Source organism: Asterias amurensis, chromosome 7 (assembly GCF_032118995.1).
Source record: "Asterias amurensis chromosome 7, ASM3211899v1".
Classification (NCBI taxonomy): Eukaryota; Metazoa; Echinodermata; class Asteroidea; order Forcipulatida; family Asteriidae; genus Asterias; species Asterias amurensis.
In genome coordinates, this window is record NC_092654.1 from 2446590 (window position 1) to 2468750 (window position 22161).

The 22161-nt window shown below is 42.3% G+C and overlaps 2 protein-coding genes across 2 annotated transcripts in view; one reads left to right on the top strand and one right to left on the bottom strand.

Annotated features, from left to right (window-relative positions):
- Nucleotides 1-156: 156 nt before the first annotated feature.
- LOC139939419 (isoleucine--tRNA ligase, mitochondrial-like) lies at nt 157-22006 on the bottom strand. Its single transcript, XM_071935292.1, has 22 exons — nt 21669-22006; nt 14468-14590; nt 12600-12759; nt 12355-12427; nt 11290-11368; nt 10124-10173; nt 9828-9940; nt 9217-9414; nt 8538-8704; nt 7711-7801; nt 7336-7487; nt 6379-6539; nt 6055-6157; nt 5235-5325; nt 4884-4992; nt 4420-4522; nt 3815-3940; nt 3038-3276; nt 2421-2557; nt 1735-1925; nt 1359-1503; nt 157-1146 (listed from the first exon to the last, which is right to left on the bottom strand). The coding sequence occupies exons 1-22, from the start codon at nt 21846-21848 to the stop codon at nt 1001-1003; spliced, it is 2937 nt and encodes a 978-aa protein (XP_071791393.1). The 5' UTR covers nt 21849-22006; the 3' UTR covers nt 157-1000.
- Nucleotides 15054-22161, top strand: part of LOC139939420 (mitochondrial glutamate carrier 1-like) — a 32841-nt gene continuing 25733 nt past the window's right edge. Inside the window, exon 1 of the mRNA XM_071935295.1 lies at nt 15054-15289. The gene's annotated coding sequence lies outside the window, so the exon portion shown is untranslated. The remainder of the gene's footprint in view (nt 15290-22161) is intronic.

Here is a 22161-nt window from a genome sequence, read left to right on the forward strand (position 1 = left end):
TACAATGATCCACACAAGTTTGCCTCGAAATTGCGTGGTTTTCCTTCTACTGTGAGAACTAACACGGTCGGCCATTTATGGGAGTCAAAATTTTGACCCCCATAAATGGCCGACGTGTTAGTCGACGAGGTAAAAGGAAAACCACGCAATTTCGAGGCATGTTTGTGTGGATCATTGTATTCTACTTTTACAACATCTTTCTACCAATATGCATTTTATAAAAAACGGTTACAAACGCTTTTCAAAGACCAACTCGACCGATCCAAGGCAACGTGTTCCTTTAAAAACTGCATGAGCTTTCGTAGCAACAACTACTTTATCACCCATTACTTTCTTGTGCATAAATCACATGTAACTAGCAAGTCCCCTTCTTTGCATCTGATGAAGTAGTTGTTGCTACAAAAGCTAATGCAGTTTTTCATGTAATTAGTTAGTCTTTAAGTGCTACCACGACCTTCCTTGTTTTATCATTAGAAGGTAGAATTCAACAGATCTTGGGATATACATGTACAGGGCTCGGAACCAATAAACTATGAAATATGCTCATTACATTCAAACAAGCATATAACACAATGGATTGGCTTTAGAGTTTCATTTCATTTCATTTATTAATTTCACTGGCAAAAATTCAAGCACAGACAATAAGAACAGAAGAAAACAAAAACATGAACATACAATACAATAACAAAAAAAAAGCAGCACCCCTGAAGGATTTTAAAAAAGTAAACTAAATTACTATCGAGTTAATCTCCTGATGCCACAATTTACGAAGAGACAAAAAGGGACATTACAGATGGACATTATTAAAATAAGGCATACAGTATAAAAATAAAGAGTTGTGCACAAGCAGACGCACAAATGCTTTCATCATTAGTTTACCTCTAAGATGGTGACTGGATGACGTCAATGCACAATGTTGATTGCTTTTGAATAGTGTAAAAGGGAGTTTGGGGTAAATTCCACATTGGCACAAAATAGTATTCAGCAGCCTGCTGTAGTCTCATTCCCAGCCACCAGACATTGCATCTAAGCATCTACTACATGGTTGATTGGGAGTCTTTGCAGTGTGTTTACGGCATCGTTGACACTGAGGGCAACTGGCAGGCTGGATAAGGAGACTATACTGGGCATCCGATGTTACACCATCTAAGATCAATGGAAATTAGCACTTCAATTTAATTCGACTCAAAGTTTATTTCCATATTGCAAAATGTAGATACAATTTATTATAGAGAGACTGATTTGACAAAAACACACCAAGGTCATTGGGCAACTCTTTCCATTCCATAAACCATCAAGTCTCTTGAGATTTGATTCAAAAATGAGGTTTTAAATGGAATTGAAGGATCAAATCTTACCAGATGATATAACGCCAACACTACTGTCGATGACAATACGGCCCTCTGTTGGTGACCTCTCTGCCTCCATAGCAACGGTTGTGAAGGAAGCCATCATGAGTTCACTGAGATGAGAAGTACAAGAAGTGGTGTCTTCCTGAAGACCCTGAAAAATTAATAATGTAGTTTTCTGATTAATTAATATTTCCAGTAGTTTATTTATGATTGTGTGTTATTTATTTTTCTTTCTGTTTTGCATGTATTCAAACAGAGTTTCCTACATGGTGGGACAAATAAAAATTGAATTGAATTGAATTGAACTGAAAACAGACATGAAACAGTGAGGGAAGTCTTTACAATTAAGACATTCACATTATTTAGGACGCCTTCAACATACCTTGAGATACCCCAACAATCTTGTGTCTGATGTGCTTATTGTCACATCGTACTCCCTACTCCTGGGTGCATGAATGACCGTGAGGAAGGACTCTCGTATCTTGCCCAGGGAGTTAAAGACTTCGGCCAGCTCCGGTTGATGCCATGTCGGCTCGCAGCTGAACCAACCTGTCTTGAAGACACTGACTGCATCTGGTTCCAATCAAAGATTCACATTCAAAGAATAAAAGAATCCAACATTCACAGTCATCTTAAAAGCACATAGCACTAATGAGGGCACTTTGGCTCAGAAAGCCGAATTTCAGACAAACTTTCCACTGTTCATGCGATCACCATATTCTAGGGTGTCATGTCCGAGCGGTTAAGAGCATCAAGTTCTATTGGTTAAGTCATTGGGATGTGGGTTTGAGTCCAGATCACAACACTTGTTTCCTTGAGCAAGAGATTTTACTATAACTGCTTCTCTTCACCCAGGGGTATAAAAGGGTAACTGCGAAGAAAGAGGTTGATATTGTGTTTGAAAAGGCCTTCGGAGCACCATGGCAGCCCTACACAAGAACCTTTTGAACTTAATTGTACTGGAGTACAAATGAAAACAGTGTTTGATTAGCCTCGTTTTGTTGCTAACACAAGTGTTAATACCTGGTACGCACGGGGAAACTAATCTTACGCACACTCATTGCTCACCTTTCCTATGGATGAATGCCTCTTCAGCCAGGTGTGGTAGAATAGGAGCTACTGACCTCCCGATGACCTCTAGCATGTGATGAAGAACAGTCTGACACGATCGTCTCTCAACGGAATCGCACACTTCCGAATACAATCTGAAAAGTGATATTCAAATCAAATATTTTTTACTTTAGACAAAATAGAATTTCCTGTTACAAGCTGCTTACCAATCAAACGGACCCATGTTTTAAATGTAAAAAAAAGTTTGTGGCCCGGTGTGTCGACTCTCGCAGGGTGTTTCTGGAAGGCTAAACTCTTTCTCATTTAATGTCAGGCCACCAACTATTTGGACCAAAACCACTAAACATTTAGTTTTACCGCCTGAAATGATTGAAATTTTTAAATTTTAAATTTATTTGTTGTACACAAAATGGGAATTTGCACTCGCATGCTCATGAGAGTAAAAAATAATTGGATTACAAATTGTAACGCCCAATAAAATACTGAGAAACAAGAACCTTATTTACAGAAGAGGGCATATAGTTTCAATAAACACAAACATTACGAGGTAGATCAAAAAAATACATGCTCTACTTTTAACCAACATTTGAAAAGAAATCTTTTTTTCATCTCACCTATCTTTCATAGTATCCAGGTAGAAAGAGGAGATTTTACCATGAACTAGCTCTGTGACCTTTGCCATGACCTCCCCGAACTCGTACCCTTCATACGCAGCTGTGACCTTTGACCCATAGATATGGAGAAGGTGAAGCATGTATTGGTCTATTGGGCAGAGGTCGGCATGAGGTTGAAGGTCACTGGAGGGGTCAAAGTCGTACAGGTTGCCTAGAAAGTAGCGAATGGTGTTCCTCAGCTAGTAAAAAGAGAGGAAAAAAAGAGAGATGTTTGCTAAATCTTTGGAAGATCATTGGTCCATAAAGTTAAAGATAATGTTTAACACCTATAAACCATCTGGCATCACCTGCTCAGCATCAAGTGGCAAGACCATGTGATAAATGTGAGACTGACGGAGATGATCGGCAACTGATGGCACTTCATCAGCAGTGCTGTGATCCAAAGAAAGGTAGCTTGGTTGGGCACTGTTTTTTTATGAGAGACTGCCTTCATCACAAGGCCAGATAGCCACTTCAAGGTGATGGCTACACTTAACTGATTTGGGGCACACTGCCACCTACTCATTGGGATGAAACAAGGTTACCCCCTTCACAGTCTCGAGCAGAATGCTTTACAGCCCACCTTTTACGAAGCCATTTTAGTTAAGTGCCTTGCTCAAGAGTGCCGGTGTCATGACCGGCAATCAAACCCACATTCTGCTGCTGACAACACCAGAGCTTGGGTTCGGTGAACTAGATGGCTCGATCTAATCCAGGGTTGTGGCATGGTTTCCATACCTTTAATAGGTTTTGGTTGGTCATTGCAAAGTGGTCCGGACTGATATGAACCCTGGTCAACCAGCTAGACTCTGCTAGTCTCCATCTCAAGACATCAGCCCCATAGACAGGATCCTTCTTCTTGTTCTGCAGCACAAGACAGTGGGTTAAAAACAAACTTAATGATGAGTCATGACTTGAAAGAAGACTTTATTGTAACCTGTGGTGTGGCCATTTAGTCTTTTCACAATTGAAATTAGTCATAACCAAAATGAGGCAAGTAGGATAAAATAGTCAGACCCTGTTCATGTGTAATGAGAACCACTATATATATAATTCCAATAGAACATAGGGAACAAGAAAATTGTCGCATGTAAATTGGATGTTTTAAGAAAAATGTACCTTTAGCTCCCTTAAAAAGCTCCCTTACCTAGAGTGGCTTTCAGCATTGTTTAGAACAAACTTGCATTAACAAAGTTAACAAACTAGAAGTGTCACCGTAAGCAAAGTGTTATGTCACTATACAAGTCATAGTGACATCACATGTTGCTTAGTAGTTAAGATTGATACACAGTTAAGATAAAGCTCTTTCGAAATAGGCCCAAACAAATTTATATTTATCCTACCTTTCCACCACTGACGATAACATCTGGATCGATCACATTCCCCAAGGATTTTGACATCTTTCTTCCCTCGCCATCCAACGCAAATCCATGCCCTATAACATTCCTGAAATAGACAGAAGGGAAGCTTATATTACTTGGTTCTCATGTAGCGCACATAATCTAGTAGCTGGATAAAGGTATTTTACAACACTGTTACCCCTATTCATCAGGCATACTTTTTAATCATTCCACAAACTTTCTCAAATCCCTGGGAGCAACCGTACAGCCTAAATTAGCACCAAAGGATTAATCCAAAAGCCCTCTCTGGTTCCCATTAATATACCTGGGTTAAAAGAAGCAACTATGAATAAGTGCCTTGCTCAAAAGCATAAGTTCAATGACCAGGAACCAAGTACCCAATGATGCAGCCATTAGACTGGAAAAAGAGAGACTAAAGTGAAGAAATATTTAGAGGAATATCTCACTTGTATGGTGCCCTGTCATTGACAGCAACACTTGTTAATAGCGAAGTTTGAAACCAAGCGCCGTACTGGTCTTCACCCTCCAAGTATAGATCAGCTTGCTGACCAGTGTCTGAATAAGAAGAAAACAATTTAAAATAACTAAAAATAAAATTTCAAAGTTTGCATTGGCAAAATAACCACATTACTTCGAAGTGATACCTTTCTCAAAATGCTTTGTACTATCGAAAGCTGCTGTAGGCTTCTGACCCAAAATATTTAAAGCCATTATTTTCAAGAGTGGCTACCAAACGTAAACCGCTATATTTGTGCTTGATTTGTGAACCAGTAAATAACATCTAATTTTATCTTTACCTTTCAGCACATGTGCCCAAGATGAGCCACTGTCGAACCAAATATCCAAAATGTCTTCACCTTTCACAAAATCCTCTGCAGAATAACCAGACTGTGGACAGGGATACACAAAATGATTTGTTTAATAGTTTAGAAATATATAATGAATTTGAAGAAAAGATAAATTATGAAGCTTTATGAAATGGAGACTAATTACTAATAAAACAAGCGTGAGTGGAATACAGAAACATACAGCAATTCTGCCTTTTGCCTGAATTTGAGATACAGCCATGCTTTATTTTTCAGTAGTCCATGAGTAGATGTTTGTAACGATTTCAAGCCAACTTGATACTCAGCTTAAAGGCAGAGGACACTATTGGTAATTACTCAAAATAATTGTTAGCATAAAACCTTTCTTGGTGACGAGTAATGGGGAGAGGTTGATGGTATCAGACATTGTGAGAAACAGCTCCCTCTGAAGTGCCATAGTTTTCAAGAAAGAAGTAATTTTCCACGAATTTGATTTCGAGACCTCAGATTTAGAACTTGAGGTCTCGAAATCAACTATCTAAACGCACACAACTTCGTGTGACAAGGGTGTTTTTTCTTTCATTATCTCGCAAGTTCGAAGACCGATTGAGCTCAAATTTTCACAGGTTGGTTATTTTATGCATATGTTGAGATACATCAACTGTGAAGGCTAGTCTTTGACAATTACCAATAGTGTCCACTGCCTTTAACAAGGCAACATTAGAACAGTGCAATACACTTGGATTGACCAAGTAGAACCGAGGATTTGAGTTTGTATGAAGATGAATGGGTGCTACATAAGTAAACCAACCTTAGCCAATACTTCAGCAGGTAGAAGTTCCTCTATGGGTAATGTCCACCAACACTCACTGCCATGCTTCTTCATCAGATTAGTCACATGATTCAAGCTCTCACTAAAAGTAAATCCAGATTGTACCAGAAGATTAACTCAAAGTAGACTAAACTTCTAAATATCACTACCAAACTGGATCCCCTGGCTGTCGTTTCCCAGGTTGTCTTGTAAACTCTAGTGTGATCCCAAAAAAGTATTATTTTAAATAGCCACTTGTGGCCACTATTGGTTTAAAAATGAAGATTTTTCTTTGACCCAAGCCCACAAATACTGAAACCATACCTTGTAATAAATGGCTCGTCTGTTGTTTTGTTGTAAAACACCGGGATGGGCACACCCCACACCCTCTGCCTTGATATACACCAGAATGTCCGCCCGTCTAGCTGCACCCTCATGCTGTTCAGGGCGTGGCTCGGCTGCATGGTCACACTTTGAAGGCATTGCTAGTAAACAAGTAGAGCGTCAACAATCAAAACATTGTCACATGGTCCGTACATCACGATTGTGTACTTTTAGAAAATATCTGGAAGAATCTATTTACTAAGTTACAATTTCATGCATATGGAAACCAAAGCTAATTACAAAAAATGATATAAACTTTCAAGGTCGGTTGTGTAAACTTTACTTGGGGTTGAACGACGACAAATTTACAGAGCGTAATTTAAACCAACAAGCTCCAGATTAAGTTGCTGGCACTCTACCAACTGAGCTATCATTATACTGTCAACAAATATAAAACAATCTCCCTTATTATTACATATCTTAAAGGCAGTGGACACTAATGGTAATGAGTAATGGGCAGAGGTTGATGGTGTAAAACATTGTAAGAAACGGCACCCTCTGAAGTGCCATAGTTTTCGAGAAAGAAGTAATTTTCCACGAATTTGATTTCGAGACCTCAGATTTAGAACTTGAGGTCTCGAAATCAGCCATCCAACTGCACACAACTTCGTGTGACAAGGGTTTTTTTCCTTTCATTATTATCTCGCAAGTTCGATGACCGATTGACCTCAAATTTTCACAGGTTTGGTATTTTATGCTTATGTTGGGATACACCAAATGTGAAGGCTAGTCTTTGACAATTACCAATAGTGTCCACTGCCTTTAAGGGCAAAAATTCAGCACAAAACAAGGCTGGCCACACACAAGTTTACAATGATTCAATTAGCCCTCAAAACTTGTATTTGGAGCATGGCCAGAGCCAATATGCAAATCACTTGAGTTCCTGACGTATCCTACCATTGCTCTTTCTCTAATTGCACCAGTGTTAATGAACCACTGTTTACTAGGGCGGATGATGATTGGTTGCTTCGTCCTCCAATCATACGGGTAGCTGTGCTCATAGTCTGATCGCAGAAGTAGACTTCCATTGGCTCTCAACATTTCAATAACTATAGAAAATAACAAAGAATAACCGAGTAATTAGGTGAGGTTTGCAGGAGTAACAAGTGTCTTTTAAGTAGTGTTGGTTCTTAAGAGAACCGGTGGTTGACGAACCCAACGTTTTGTTCAATATACTCTGATCGTCCTTATCCTGCAGGCAACCACTGGCTTCACATGGTAACTATGGTTTTCAAATAAAACTAGAAATTATAACTGGTTGAATATTCTCACCGATGTCATTTGCTTCTGTGAGTACATTCTTTCCTGCTAGCTCTGGACCAACTTCTGATGAAAAGACGCCATCTTCATCAACTGTACAATGCTACAGAAAAAAAAGAAAAATATATAATAAGAAGAATGATAACTACATGTAGTTCTTATAAATAGCAACTTTACCATAACGTCTCAATGGGCTTTACACTATTAGTGATCTGGGCCCAATTTCATAGAGCTGCTAAGCACAAAAATTTGCTTAGCATGAAATTTCTGCCTCGATAAAAACAGAATTACCAACAAAATTTCCACATGATTTTCAGGATTCAGCAAACATCAGCTGAATACCAGTAACAAGCAATATGCAACAAATGGAAATTTTGTTGGTAATCCTGTCTTTATCAAGGAAGAAATTTCATGCTTAGCAAATTTTTGTGCTTAGCAGCTCTATAAAATTGGGCCCAGGTCGTTGGGCCAAAACCATTCCTTTTATCTTTCTCAACTCCCTGGGGAGTATATCGCCCAGCCATGGTGCACCAGTGGCTTTTCTCTACACAATGTCAACCTCTACCCTCGCATGTACCCATTTATACCCCCGAGTGAACAGAAGCATTTTAGCAAAGCATCTCACTCAAGGACATAAGTGTCATGACCGGGGTTCTAACCCACACTCCGGTGACTTAACCACCAGAACTTGAATTTGATGCTTTAAAGCACTCGGCAATGACGCCTATAGACAACATTATTTTAGATTTCCAATAATTTTAAAGCAATTCTTTGTGAATGAGACTATTGGAGGTGTTAGAATGAAAATCAAATTTACGAAGATCTTACAAGAGACTCACCAATGGCAAGTTGAATTGGACACCTATCCCATAATCCTCTGGACCATGAGCTGGCGCCGTGTGAACAAGTCCGGTACCCATAGTCATCTTTACATGAGACGCTGGTAGTAATGGCACCGTCTTCTGACTAATAGGATGACTGCATACAGCGCCCTCTAGGTCAGAACCTGGCCATGATTGAAAACAAAACTTCATGAAGCTACATGTACATGAACTGCATCAAATCTTGCTTGAGATTTTCCCATCATTTAAAACTACCGCATTAAATGCACATTGGTTTTAAAACCAGTTAAGACTGGTGCTTAAACAAGGCCCAATTCCATGCCTCTTCTTACTGTAGGCAAAGAATCTGCGCTTCTGGGAGCAAGAATTTCTGCGCTTACGTCTAGCGTATTATCCTGGTTAACTAGGATCTTTGTATGTACTCCACATTACTAGACATTCTTCGTTTCACACAGTTAGCGAAAGTGCAGAAAGTTGAGGTAAGTAGAGAGACATGAAATTGGGCAATGTCATGTTAATAGATCTGTACTCCATGGTAGTATTTAGTAAATGTGACTGGCTGCAAAACATGCCTACATCTCAACTACATTGTACCGGCATCCTTCAAAATTCAACTTCTAAGCTGCGAGTAGGGATGATTAGCCTTCCAACTTAATATTATAATTGTTATAACTACCTGAAAAGGTCACAACGGTCTCCAGGGTTGTCTCTAGAATCTGAGCGATGTCGTTGACCCTTTCTGCGGCAAGAATGTATCTATCACCCGTCTTTGTACATTGAACGATACTGTACTCCCTAGCTGCTATGTAACAGATCGCCTCATTGGCCGGGATTGTCCAAGGCGTTGTGGTCCAGATAGGAGCATAGAGATTTGCTGATTTAAAATAATAAAAAATAAAAAATTTAAAACCTTCAAGTTATAAATTTAATTTCAATGGTCGCATTTTTAAGATATCGCCGAAAATCGGGAGCGAATATGTCCATGCAGGAAGAATAATCCCTGACAGGAAAACACAATCTTAATTTCTCAGATTCAAATTTTGGAGTAAAAAGGCTAATATTGTATACAAAACCAGATTACTTTGAAGTGAAATGTTTCTCAAAATGCTCTTCACTATCGAAAGCTGCTGTACGCTTCTAAACAAATGTTTTTGTTGCCATTAAGTTCAAGAGTGATTACCAAACAAATACCATCCCTTTAAATAGTTACCAAAACAATCCACTATCATAATGAACACAATTGGAGCACAGTCAAATGTGACAACTCTGCAAGAGGTATTAACTTACCAGAATAGCTGGATAGTTTCTGTGGAGGAAGTTTTGAGATTGGGAACTTGACGTAGATAGAAGGAGAAACATGGCTGGGGTTATACTCGAGCTCTGCCTCGGCAAGGGCTGTCCTGTGGCGGGGAAAACCAGACCAAATAAAGGTATTTGAAACTCTATAAGGTAGAAATAAAATGTTGAGCATCTGCAATGTTGTGCTCACACAAATCTCTCAACACAATTGAATGTATCACTCGTATACAAGCTTGGGTCCTAGTCAGGTAGGTAACCAAGTCCTTAGTAAAGTAAGTGCTTACCTCGATGAAGGGGACCAGTTGACAGGTTTAAGGTCACGGTAGATGTATCCCTAGAAAGAAAAACAAAGCATCTTCCGTCAATTTCAGAAAAATATCAATTTAGTAATAATAATACAAATAAAACTGCTTTTATATTACACAGCTTTTCTCTTACATTGTATTTTATTTAACATGAAAGTAACTTTTTAAAAGTTTTATATTTTCCAACTTAGTCAAATTACTCAGTAAAGCTTCTCAGATTCAATTTTGGATTCAATTTTAAGGGATACAACTTTTCCACAACCGTAGTATTTCAAAAAGAAAAGTTTCTCAATATGAATTATACTTTTCAAAGCTGGTGTTAGTTTTAGTTGCCATTAACTCTCAGAGTTATACAAAACATAATATGCAGACCCTTTAAACAGCTACCTGAGCGGAATGTTTTCAACAGAAATGGTATTTTTACTTGTTTATAATGCACTTGTTCACCATTTTAATGTAATTTTGATATGTGTACACTTCTGAACTTTTCGTAATTATCAAGTAAAACATCAGGCCCCTACCTAAAGGTTTTTTGAAAAACTAAAAACACTTCTGCCGTTGAGAGCGGGCGTCAAAGGACAATGCCGCTGACGTCATTTGTGGGAGTTTGCTTTGTTATACATCCACGCTGCAACAAAGCGGCTTTATCTACTTATGACGTTTTGAGAGTGATTACGTAACGAGATTTTCGCAAATCTTGCAGAAAAGCTCTGGACAAGGGCATACAAAATGATTGTTTTTTTACACAATTGAAACCTATTTATAATCATATGACTCGATTTCCTTATTCATCGAAAACATTTTAAGTGGAATTCAGCAAAGTTCACGACTTGACATTTTCGTTCAAGCAGGTCTTTAAGTCTTGCAAAGACGACACATTGAATGAATATCCACATCCACAGGCTAACCAGGTATTTTTAATAAATTGCTCTTTAGTGGTTTTTCTTGTAACTGTATATAGCCCTTGTCTGTTTTAATGTGTTTTTAAGGGTCAACGTTTTGACTGTGTGCAAGTATTTTAATTACCCTTTTGGGGATCTAACAAAGATTAATTGAATTGAATTGAATCAAACTTGCCTTAATCTCCTCAGTAGAGAAACATACCAAATACCTAACTAAGTGATCATAGTTGTTGGTTATCTTACCTTTTGATACATTTGATGAAATACTTTCATCTGAGATGCTTCATAGTCCTTATCAAAAGTGTAGTAGCAGCCGTCAGTCCTTAGCAGCAGAACAAACAAAAGATAAAAAGGTTAAGTGATCTGCAGCTTGTGGAAGTGTTGTGGCCGAGCGGTTAAGAGCACCGAATTCAAACTCTGGTATTTTTGATCAGGAGAGTGTGGGTTCGAATTCCCAGGCGTGACACTTGTGTCCTTAAGCAAGACACTTAACCCTTGCTTTGTCCTTCGGATGGGACGTACTGGTCGCATGTGTTGTGTAACGCATCTAAAAGAACCCAGTGCACTTTTCGAAAAGAGAAGGGGATCACCCCGGTGTTCCTGGCTGTGGCTGCTGTATGCGCCGTAGCACCTTGTAAACCCTTGTAAGGTGCTAAATAGTTGGGTCTCAAAATACATCACTGCAATTATCTATCTTTCTGAAAGTGCTGTATGTATGCGCCGTAGCACCTTGTAAACCCTAATAAGGTGCTAAATAATTGGGTCTCAAAATTCATCACTGCAATTACCTTTCTTTCTAAAAGTTTGTATATACTCAGCGCCTTGAGTACCTTGTTTGGTAGATACGTGCGCTATATAAGACTTCGATATTATTATTATTTATCATTAGCTTGCAGCACTGAATTGAGTGGTCAGGTTTGTGTTGCGGTATCTTTTCTCGCCTTCCACCCCTCAGACCCCGGTTTGAATCCTGCTGGGGGCACTATTTTGGATTGGGTTTTCACTGTGTGGGTTTTCATCTGGAATATATCACTGGGGTTTTCATCACTGGGGTTTTCCTCCCACATCTAAAACTGAAATTTCCTTCTTAGTCTTCTCTCAATTTGGTTCTTGACTTGTATAGTGGTTAAGCTTTTCTAAGAGTCCATAGCTTTTAACAACCAGAATAAATAAAATGAAATTGTATTCATGTCATTGAGTGTGGTGGCTAGCGGTTTAGCCCACTGAACTCAAGGTTTGGTGTTGTCACAGTGTAAATTTGAGTCTTAGTCAAGACAAATGTGTTCATGAGTGAAACACTATTCTTACCAGTCCGCCATGACACCCCATCTTTTGAAGGCTTGCATTTGCCTGCCAATGGCCTTCTCTGCGAATCGTCTTGCTGGAGAAACAAACAAAAAAGGATCTTAAAAAACGATGAAAACTCACTTCATTCTTTCTTCAAGGAAAATTTGTCAATGAAACATTATAAGCCAAGATATTAACTTAATACAAAATTGAAAGTTTGCAAAATTAAATATCATTGCAACCCCATAAGAAATGGGAGTGCTTACCCTTTTTCCTGATATCTAGAGGGCTCAGCGTCCTGAAGTCATCTTTGTTTTGGGACAGCGCTTTGAGCTCTATGGGGAGTCCATGGCAATCCCAGCCTGGCTTATAGTGAATCCGATGGCCTTGTAATAATTTGTAACGATTGATGATGTCTTTCAGGATCTAACAGAAAAAGAGGACAAAATCAGTATCAGTTGTTAACATTCAGCAACTAACTTAGCCTTACTCAAGGCAGTCGCATTATTCGCTCCGAAAAGACGCCGCTGTAAACCAACCCGTATACCCTCTGCGTGGTGCGTGCGATCACACCGCATGACCCACCCGTATATACACACTGTCACATCGTACGACTACTGTGCACATAAGTCATCCGCACTTGTACCATTAACCGCATGCAGAGGCCGTCAGGCCGAAAGCCTTGTCGGGTCTGTAACTTCCGGGTATAATGTGTTGTATTGAAAAATTTCCACAAGTGGAAAAAAATGGGGGGGCTCTCGGATATGCTAGTATGCAGTCCATGAATATGTATATCTTTCGTCAGACCTATCAGACAACACAGGATGTGAGGCAAATGAATTATTCATTTTGACGTCCAATCATGCACTTCCCTTATCACGACCTTTGGACCCTATGGCGTCCGTGGTGGTGGTGTGTGATGTAAACATGTCTCGTCTTTCGCGGGCATTATGGTAATGAGCTGACCGTGGGAACTCTTCGCTTATTACAGTAATGAGGTCAGTGGCTTCAACACAGACCCTACAAGGCTGTCGGCCTGACGGCCGACGCATGCGGATAGTGTCGTGTCGTGCGATGTTACGCACAGTGAATACGGGTGGGTTTTTATACAGCGGCGGTCTTTTTTCGGAGTGAATAATTCGACTGCCTTGAGCAAGGCTACAACTAACTTTAGCTAACCCTTTGTGCAAAGATTAATAAAAACTTAAAAAAAAAAAAAATGTTCAACAGTGTTTGTTTTCTTTTTTTTCAATAGCGCCTCGGTACATTTGGGATGAGTGTTTATCAAAGTCCAATTTGAAGGGGTTTTGGTATTCGCTAGCACCAGAGGGTGGGGTATATATTGGTTTTTGTCAACGCAATGCTGATTTATACATGTAGGTAACATTGTTAAGAAAGATACAGTAAAAGTTGCATGTGAAAAATTTAGCTGAGTAAATCTATCTACTGAGAAAACATTTTTTTTAAACCGTCATTTTTTTTCACCAAACATCAAATCCCTTTATGTGCTAAATAAAGCAAGGTGACAGCTGGTACCAACTGCATCTCTGGCTGCAGCGTTAGCGATTGTACAATTACAACAACCCTCAGAAATCTTAGAAACAGTTCTGACATTCAAGAGTTTTGGGGAGAGAATTATCCAAACTATACTATCAGCAGCTGCAGTGCAGTGCAGTAAGTTTTTATGGTCATAACTTTATGGAATATTTACCAATCTATGACCCTACCTAAAAGCCATTGGACTCTTTCGGTACAGGAAGAAAAAAAAGTTCACAGATTTACAAATAAGTTACAGGGTTTACAGAAGGTAGTAGTGAAAGACTTCTCTTGAAATATTATTCCATGAAATGCTTTACTTTTTGAGAAAACAGTAAAACAATATCAATTCTCATTAATGAGAATTACAGATTTATTTCAAACACATGTCATGACACGGCGAAATGCGTGGATACAAGGGTGGGCTTTCCCGTTGTTTTCTCCCGACTCCGATGACCGATTAAGCCCAAATTTTCACAGGTTTGTTATTTTATATAGAAGTTGTGATACACGAAGTGTGGGCCCTTGGACAATACTGTTTACCGAAAGGGTCCAATGGCTTTTACACTGAATGATCAGTGATTGAACATTGGCAAACCTTATTAAGGGCGTGGCCAACATGTGGGTCTCCATTAGCATAAGGAGGTCCATCATGAAGACAGAAATCCTTCTCCTGCTCTTGAGTCCTCTGCCAGGTATACAGCTCAGAAAAACCACACACCTTAAGAATCAAACATTAATTTTACTCTTTAGATAACTTATTTGTTTTCAATTCATAATTAACGAGTGACAAAACAAAAGAAGTGTCATACTCAAATAATGTTTCTATTGTTTATTATTTAAAATTCCCTTTTGATGTCACAATCACATAATGAATGATTATAGTTTTTTATACTATAGATGTGGAAACAATAGTAGCAGGAACATTAGTTCTAGGTATACAAGTAGCCCCACTTGTGTGGATGTAGCCAGTCTCGGCCACACAATTCAATTCAATTCACTTTGTTTCCAAATCCAAACAAATAACAAAACAATTAGGAGTGAATAAAGTATTTTATCTTCAAGTACGCGCTAATCTTCCAATCAGAATCGCAGAATGGAGTGGTGATAAAAACCTATATTGCACCGCCAGTAGTTGTTATAGCGCCCTCTTGCGAGGGGTTTGTCTTTGTTTACATCGCCATCTTTGTTGTTGCGATCTTCTTCGTCTATAATAAAAGTCCTTGGATAAGCATTCTAATTGGTATTCTGCTGTGGCTACTTTGTGGTGTTGCATCCTCCTCTTACCTTGGCGTGGTGGCAGCGTTCTGAAACGTCCCTCGCTTCCATAAAGGTGAAAGAAAGTGCAGTTTTCTCGACGCCGTTCCAACGCAACGGATCTCCGGTTCGTCACAACGTGGTCTTCCAGTTCACTATACAGGTGAGCGGCAGTGCAGTCAAGATACATTTGACTGATCGTACCATACATTTTGCTTTGCCTTTTAGCCATTATTCTCACCGCCTTACTTACTATGGCTACCACACATCGGGCACCAAAACAGTGGTGCTTGAATAAAATTGAAACTGTGAACTCTTTCGAAAATTGGCGTCAGAATTTGCACTACACTCTCTCCCTCGACCAGAATTTTGCTCCGTTTCTACTCGATGGCTCACAGTGGGAGAAAAAGGCCAAAACTTCTCCCCTCCGTGGATTCACTGATGATGCCGATGACATCCCCTTGCCCCAACGTAAAACAGCTCAACAGAAAGTCAACATGCTTGAGCTTATGCTGGGCCAGATTGCAAATTATTGCCCTGTTATCTCACGTAACACCATTATCAAATCGTCCACATCAATCTGTAATATCTGGCAAGTGATTCGCCTCCATTATGGCTTCCAGTCTACTGGCGCACACTTACTCGATTTTGCTGACATCCACCTCCAACCGGATGAACGCCCAGAGGACTTATACCAGCGCCTCATGGCATTTGTTGAGGATAATTTGCTCCAGTGCAATGGAGGAATCTCCCACCATGGGGAAGAAGTCACTGAAGATGAGGAGCTCTCCCCTTCCCTTGAGAATTTTGTTGTCCTCACTTGGCTCCGCCTTATCCACACCAACTTACCAAAATTTGTCAAACAACGGTACGGGACGGAATTACGGTCACGCACCCTAGCTTCAATCAAACCGGAAATTTCCCAGGCCTTGGACTCACTGCTAGATGAAGTGCATAACAGTGACGATGCTAAGGCCATGCGAGCCTTCACCACTCGCCCACTGAACACACCTCGTACTGCTTCTTTTACCTCTGCCCCCAGCGGCCGGTTCCCCCCCAACTCAAAGCCCCGTCCTGCACGTCCCCAGAAGACATGCCCTCTCTGCAAGCAAGTCGGTCGCAGTGACACCCGCCACTTCCTCAGCGAATGCACATACTTACCAGAACATGACCGTAAGTACATCGTGAGAGCCCGACAAGTTGCGGACATATTTGATGACCAGCCCACAGATATTGAGTCGGATCATGATGGGGATTCATGCACCTCGATCCCATCTCCCCATGTTGAGGCCCCTGCGTCATTCCGAGTGCAGATCAACCAATCCCCCTACATGGACATGTTTTATGGCCATCATACCACCCGTGTCACCATTGATAGCGGCGCCACGGGCAATATGATTCGTGCATCCACAGCAAAGCGCCTGGGTGCACATATTACCGAGAGCTCCCAATCTGCTCACCAGGCTGATGGTTCTTCACCACTCACCATCACTGGTGAAACTCGACTCAGACTCACTCGCGACAACCATACCTTCATGTTCGAGGGCTTGGTTGTTGATAACCTTGATGTTGACATCCTTGCCGGCACGCCATTCATGTCTGTGAATGATATCGCAATCCGCCCTGCCAAACGTCTCATCACCCTTGGCGATGGATCCGCAATAACATATGGCTCGCCCAAGGGGCCCTCGGCAAGCAATGCCGTACGACGTGCACACGTTTTGCGTGCACCCACCTCTTCCACCACGGTTTGGCCGGGGGAGTTCATTGAGCTAACCCTACCAAAAGACATATCAAATGATGAACTTTTTGCTCTTGAGCCTCGCACGGACACAGCCAGGGCAAGACCCGATCAGTCATCGCGGCTGTGGCCTCCCCCCGACATCTTCACTTCTGTCGCTGGAAGAATCCGCATCCTCAACTCGTCAACAGAACCGCAAGTTCTCAAACGCAATGAGCACTTCTGCCAAGTTTGCCCCGTCTTCACCCCTTCCCCGTCACCCGATGTAGTACAACAAAGTGTGCCCTCTCACGTCACTCCGAAGGCCCGCCCTGCCATCGCTCAACTCCATTCACACTCCGCCAGCTTGGACCCCGACCACAATTTGCCTGACGACACCAGAGCACTGTTCTCATCTCTTATGGCTGAATTTGATGAAGTCTTTGATACCGAATACAAAGGGTACAATGGTGCCTCCGGCCCCTTCGAGGCCGTCGTCAACATGGGTCCCGTGCAACCTCCACAGCGCAAAGGCCGCCTGCCCCAGTATGCACGTGATAAATTGTTGGAGCTACAGCAGAAGTTCGACGAGCTTGAAAAAAAAGGTGTCTTTGCTCGCCCCGAGGACATCGGCATCTCTGTGGAATACCTCAACCCTTCATTCCTCGTCAAGAAGTCCAATGGCGGTTTTCGATTGGTCACGGCCTTTGCTGACGTTGGCCGTTATAGTAAGCCACAGCCGTCTCTCATGCCTGACGTCAATTCCACCTTACGCCTGATTGCACAGTGGAAGTACATCATTGCCACAGACCTCACCAATGCCTTCTATCAGATCCCCCTTTCAAAAGCCTCCATGAAGTATTGCGGAGTCGCCACTCCCTTCCGCGGCATCCGTGTCTACACCAGATCAGCCATGGGCATGCCAGGCTCCGAGACAGCCCTTGAAGAGCTCATGTGCCGCGTACTCGGTGATCTTCTCAAGGACGGTGTTGTCGCCAAAATTGCTGATGACCTCTATTGTGGCGGAAACACACTAGACAGTCTTCTCACCAACTGGAGGCGTGTGCTTCATATCCTTTATACCAATGGCCTACGATTGTCTGCTAAAAAGACAGTGATTTGTCCGACCACCACCACTATCCTCGGATGGATCTGGTCTTCAGGCACCCTTCATGCCAGCCCTCACCGTATCGCCACCCTATCAACATGCGCAATCCCGGAGAGAGTATCCGCACTGCGTTCCTTCATCGGTGCCTACAAAGTACTCGCGCGGGTGCTCCCAAACTGTGCCTCCATCCTTTCCCCATTGGATACTGTCATAGCAGGACGCCAGTCCTCCGATTCTATTGTGTGGTCCGACGAATCTCGTTCTGCTTTCAAGAATGCACAGTCAGCTCTGTCGGCGTCTCGCACAATCACGCTTCCTCGCCCTACTGATCAGTTATGGATTGTTACTGACGGTGCAGTTAAGAACCATGGCATTGGCGCCACTCTGTACGTTACCCGCCAAAACAAGCTGTGCCTCGCTGGTTTCTTCAGCGCCAAACTCCGCGGCCGCCAACCCACGTGGCTGCCCTGTGAAGTTGAAGCCCTTTCCATTGCTGCATCGACCAAGCACTTCAGCCCTTATCTCATCCAGTCGACTCGCAATGCTGCCATCCTCACCGACAGCAAACCTTGTGTACAGGCTTACGAGAAGTTATGCCGCGGTGAGTTTTCCTCGAGTCCCCGCGTCTCCACATTCCTCTCTACTGTCAGCCGGTACCAAGCGACTGTACGCCACCTCGCTGGCTCTGCCAACATTCCGTCTGACTTTGCTAGCCGTAACGCCCCAGCCTGCTTGAGCCCTCCTTGTCAGATTTGCTCATTTGTCCAACAAGCTGAGGAGTCTGTTGTATTGCGCGTATCGGCACAGGATATTCTCACAGGTAAAGTGAAGTTGCCGTTCACGAGCCGGGCTGCCTGGTCTGCAATCCAATCTGAATGTCCTGATCTACGCCGCACCCGGGCACACCTGGTGCAGGGGACACGCCCCTCAAAAAAGGTCACTAATGCTAAAGATGTCAAGCGCTATCTTCAGGTTGCATCCCTGGCCAAGGACGGTCTGATCGTCGTTCGTCGCGATGTTCCACTCGCTCCAACTCGTGAATGCATCGTTGTGCCTCGTCAAATTTTAGATGGCCTACTCACAGCGCAGCACATTCAACTCGACCATCCATCTAGCCACCAGCTCAAGTCAATCGTTCATCGTTACTTCTTTGCTCTCGACATGGACAAGTCGATTGACACAGTTACAACCGGATGCCACCAGTGCGCTGCACTTCGCACTGTCCCATCTACAATCCACCTCCAGTCTTCGTCCGACCCCCCAGATGCTCTTGGGTTCTCCTTCGCTGCCGATGTAGTTAAGCGTAATCGCCAGCTCATCCTCGTGCTCCGGGAAACTGCCACTTCATTCACCACATCTTGCCTCATCGAAGATGAGCGCCGCAACACTCTGCGGGATGCACTGATTTGTCTCTGCATAGGCCTTAGGCCGCTCGATGGCCCCATGGCAGTTATTCGCACTGATCCAGCGCCTGGCTTCAAATCACTCGTCAATGACGAGCTCCTCCGACGTCACAGGCTGTCCATCGAACTTGGGCGGGTGAAAAACCTCAACAAAAACCCTGTGGCGGAAAAGGCTGTCCGTGAACTTATCGATGAGTTGCTCCGTCAGGACCCCATGGGTGGTGCCATCTCTCCTGTGACCCTTTCTGTTGCTACCTCATGCCTCAATTCACGCATTCGTTCCCGTGGACTCTCAGCCCGTGAAATGTGGTACCAGCGTGACCAGTTCACTAACCACCAAATACCCTTCTCCGATCAACATCTTATTTTGGAGCAGCAGCGTCTTCGCACAGCCAATCACCCTCATAGTGAACATGCTAAGGCCCCTGGTAGGATGCCCCCCCTCGAAACTGCTGTCGAGATCGGCGACCTTGTGTACCTCCATGCTGACCGCAACAAGACACGCAGTCGCAATCGCTACCTAGTTGTCTCCATCGAAGGCGTTTGGTGTAACGTTCGGAAGTTTGTGGGCAACCAACTCAGGAGTACTTCTTATCGCGTGAACCGCTCGGAGTGCTATAAGGTGCCCGCTTCGTCCCACGTTGTCCCTCCCCCATCCTGCAGCCCAGACACCGAGGATGACACTGAGGACCATGACCCCGTCCCGACACCTAGTCCTCCCGATCCTCCGGACATTCCCAGCAAGCTTTCGACACCTGCTCCGACCGCTCTTGAGGAACCCTGGTCTGTGCCTTATCCACCTGAGGCCCATCTTGAATCGCCCCAACCACCGCCAGTAGTTGTTTCACAGGACACACCCTCCCTTGGACCACGACGCTCTTCGCGCTTGCTTCGTCCTCCCAAGTACCTTGATGACTATGTTACGGACTAATCACCTCGTTCTCCTGTTGGATTGTGTTTTGGCTCGTTTTGTTGTATGTTTATATGGGGCAGAATAATCCCCAGGGCCAGAGGGTAGTCCATCCCTATGACGGCTCTATGTTCCCTTTTGCGGTTGCGTTCCTCGTATCCTGTTTGTGGCTTGACATCCGTCCATTGTTTCTGTGGACCTCAGACATTTTTAACTGTTGACTTTTTATCATGTAGTGTTCTCTGTTTAAGGGATTTCATTCCCCTCTTTCATTTGTTTAAGCGAAAGAAAAGTAGTCGCGCCAGTAGTTGTTATAGCGCCCTCTTGCGAGGGGTTTGTCTTTGTTTACATCGCCATCTTTGTTGTTGCGATCTTCTTCGTCTATAATAAAAGTCCTTGGATAAGCATTCTAATTGGTATTCTGCTGTGGCTACTTTGTGGTGTTGCATCCTCCTCTTACCTTGGCGCACGGCTAATATCACTACCATGCGTCTTGTGTGTTCTATGTCACGCGCCAAGTTTGCTTGAAGATAAATACGTTATCACACGCGCGCTCGTGGAAATACGGAAAGTATAGCGCGTCTGCGTCCCATATCCAACTCGGCCGAAGACGCAGAAGCGCTATATTTTCCGTATTCCACTCGCGCTTGTGTGATAACTTATAATGTTTTACAAGCAAATGGAATAGTGATAATACATGAAGTGTACTATAAAATAATACTATAGTATAATACAACATTTACAAGCAAAGGCAAAATATAAATTACGGAAAACAAAACCAAAACCAAAACCAAAAATGGGGCTAGGTATAGTTTTTACAGGAGTTTGTTCAATAACAATACTTTTTAAAATGACTTGAAATTGATACTTAAAAACATAGTATTTTTAGTGAAAGATTTCCCTTGGAGATAGGCCCTAACAGAGCAAATTTCTACACCAAATGCCTAGTCACTACTCAGCTCAGCATTCACTAAATAAGTTCAGTCTTTGTCGAATTTTCAACCTGGGTCTTTCGCTCGGAAATCTGTTAACTTTTTGTGCCTTTTCTTCAAATTATTTCCTCAATGGTGTTTTGAGTGATATTGTAGGATTCATTAGACATTGAGGATCAAGTTCGTGTTTCTAGAATTTGTGTCATGATTTTCAAAAGTGGTAAAAATGGAGCAAATCTACTGACTAGCTGTCGAAATTGTACGTTTTTAACCATTTCGCCCTGCTCACATTGCGCGTCTGCTTCGTAACCCTCCGGCTATGCCATCGGCAGGAGGGTTACGTTATCGCAACTAGCTATATATATAAATAGGCCTATATCTTTTATATGTAAAATGTTCCTGTAAATTGCTACACAAAATCATTCCCTGCCTAATAATTACTCAACCACAAGTCAGTAATCGTATTTACCTTCTGTACATCTTCTTCACGTTTTCCTGCACCCCAAAGTTCGAAACTTGTATTCGGCAGGTTTAGCGTGTCGGCAAACCTTTTGCTCACAAAAAGTCGATTGGAAATATTGACACAAAATTTAGCTGGACGCAGCCTTAAAAATAGACCATTTCCACCTTTCCATAAATGGGTTGACATGCTGGTGATGGTAGAATGTAGGATGTTATCCAAATGTTGATATCAATTATTACAGAAATACTCAAACCCAAGAGGAAACTGGTGCTTTTTCCAGTTTAATTTTCACCCATCATGCCGATTATGGTTCATGGAGGCTGACATCTTGATAGCATGGTGCTCTGTTATAGGGACTAGACTAAAATGATTGACCAATAGAGGGCGCTAAAATCTTTAATCTTGCTAAAAATTTGCCATCAATTTTTTAAAACAGGAACATTTATTATTATGTAAAATCATGGAGGTAGGATTCGTAAAGTGTATTCATGTTCATACA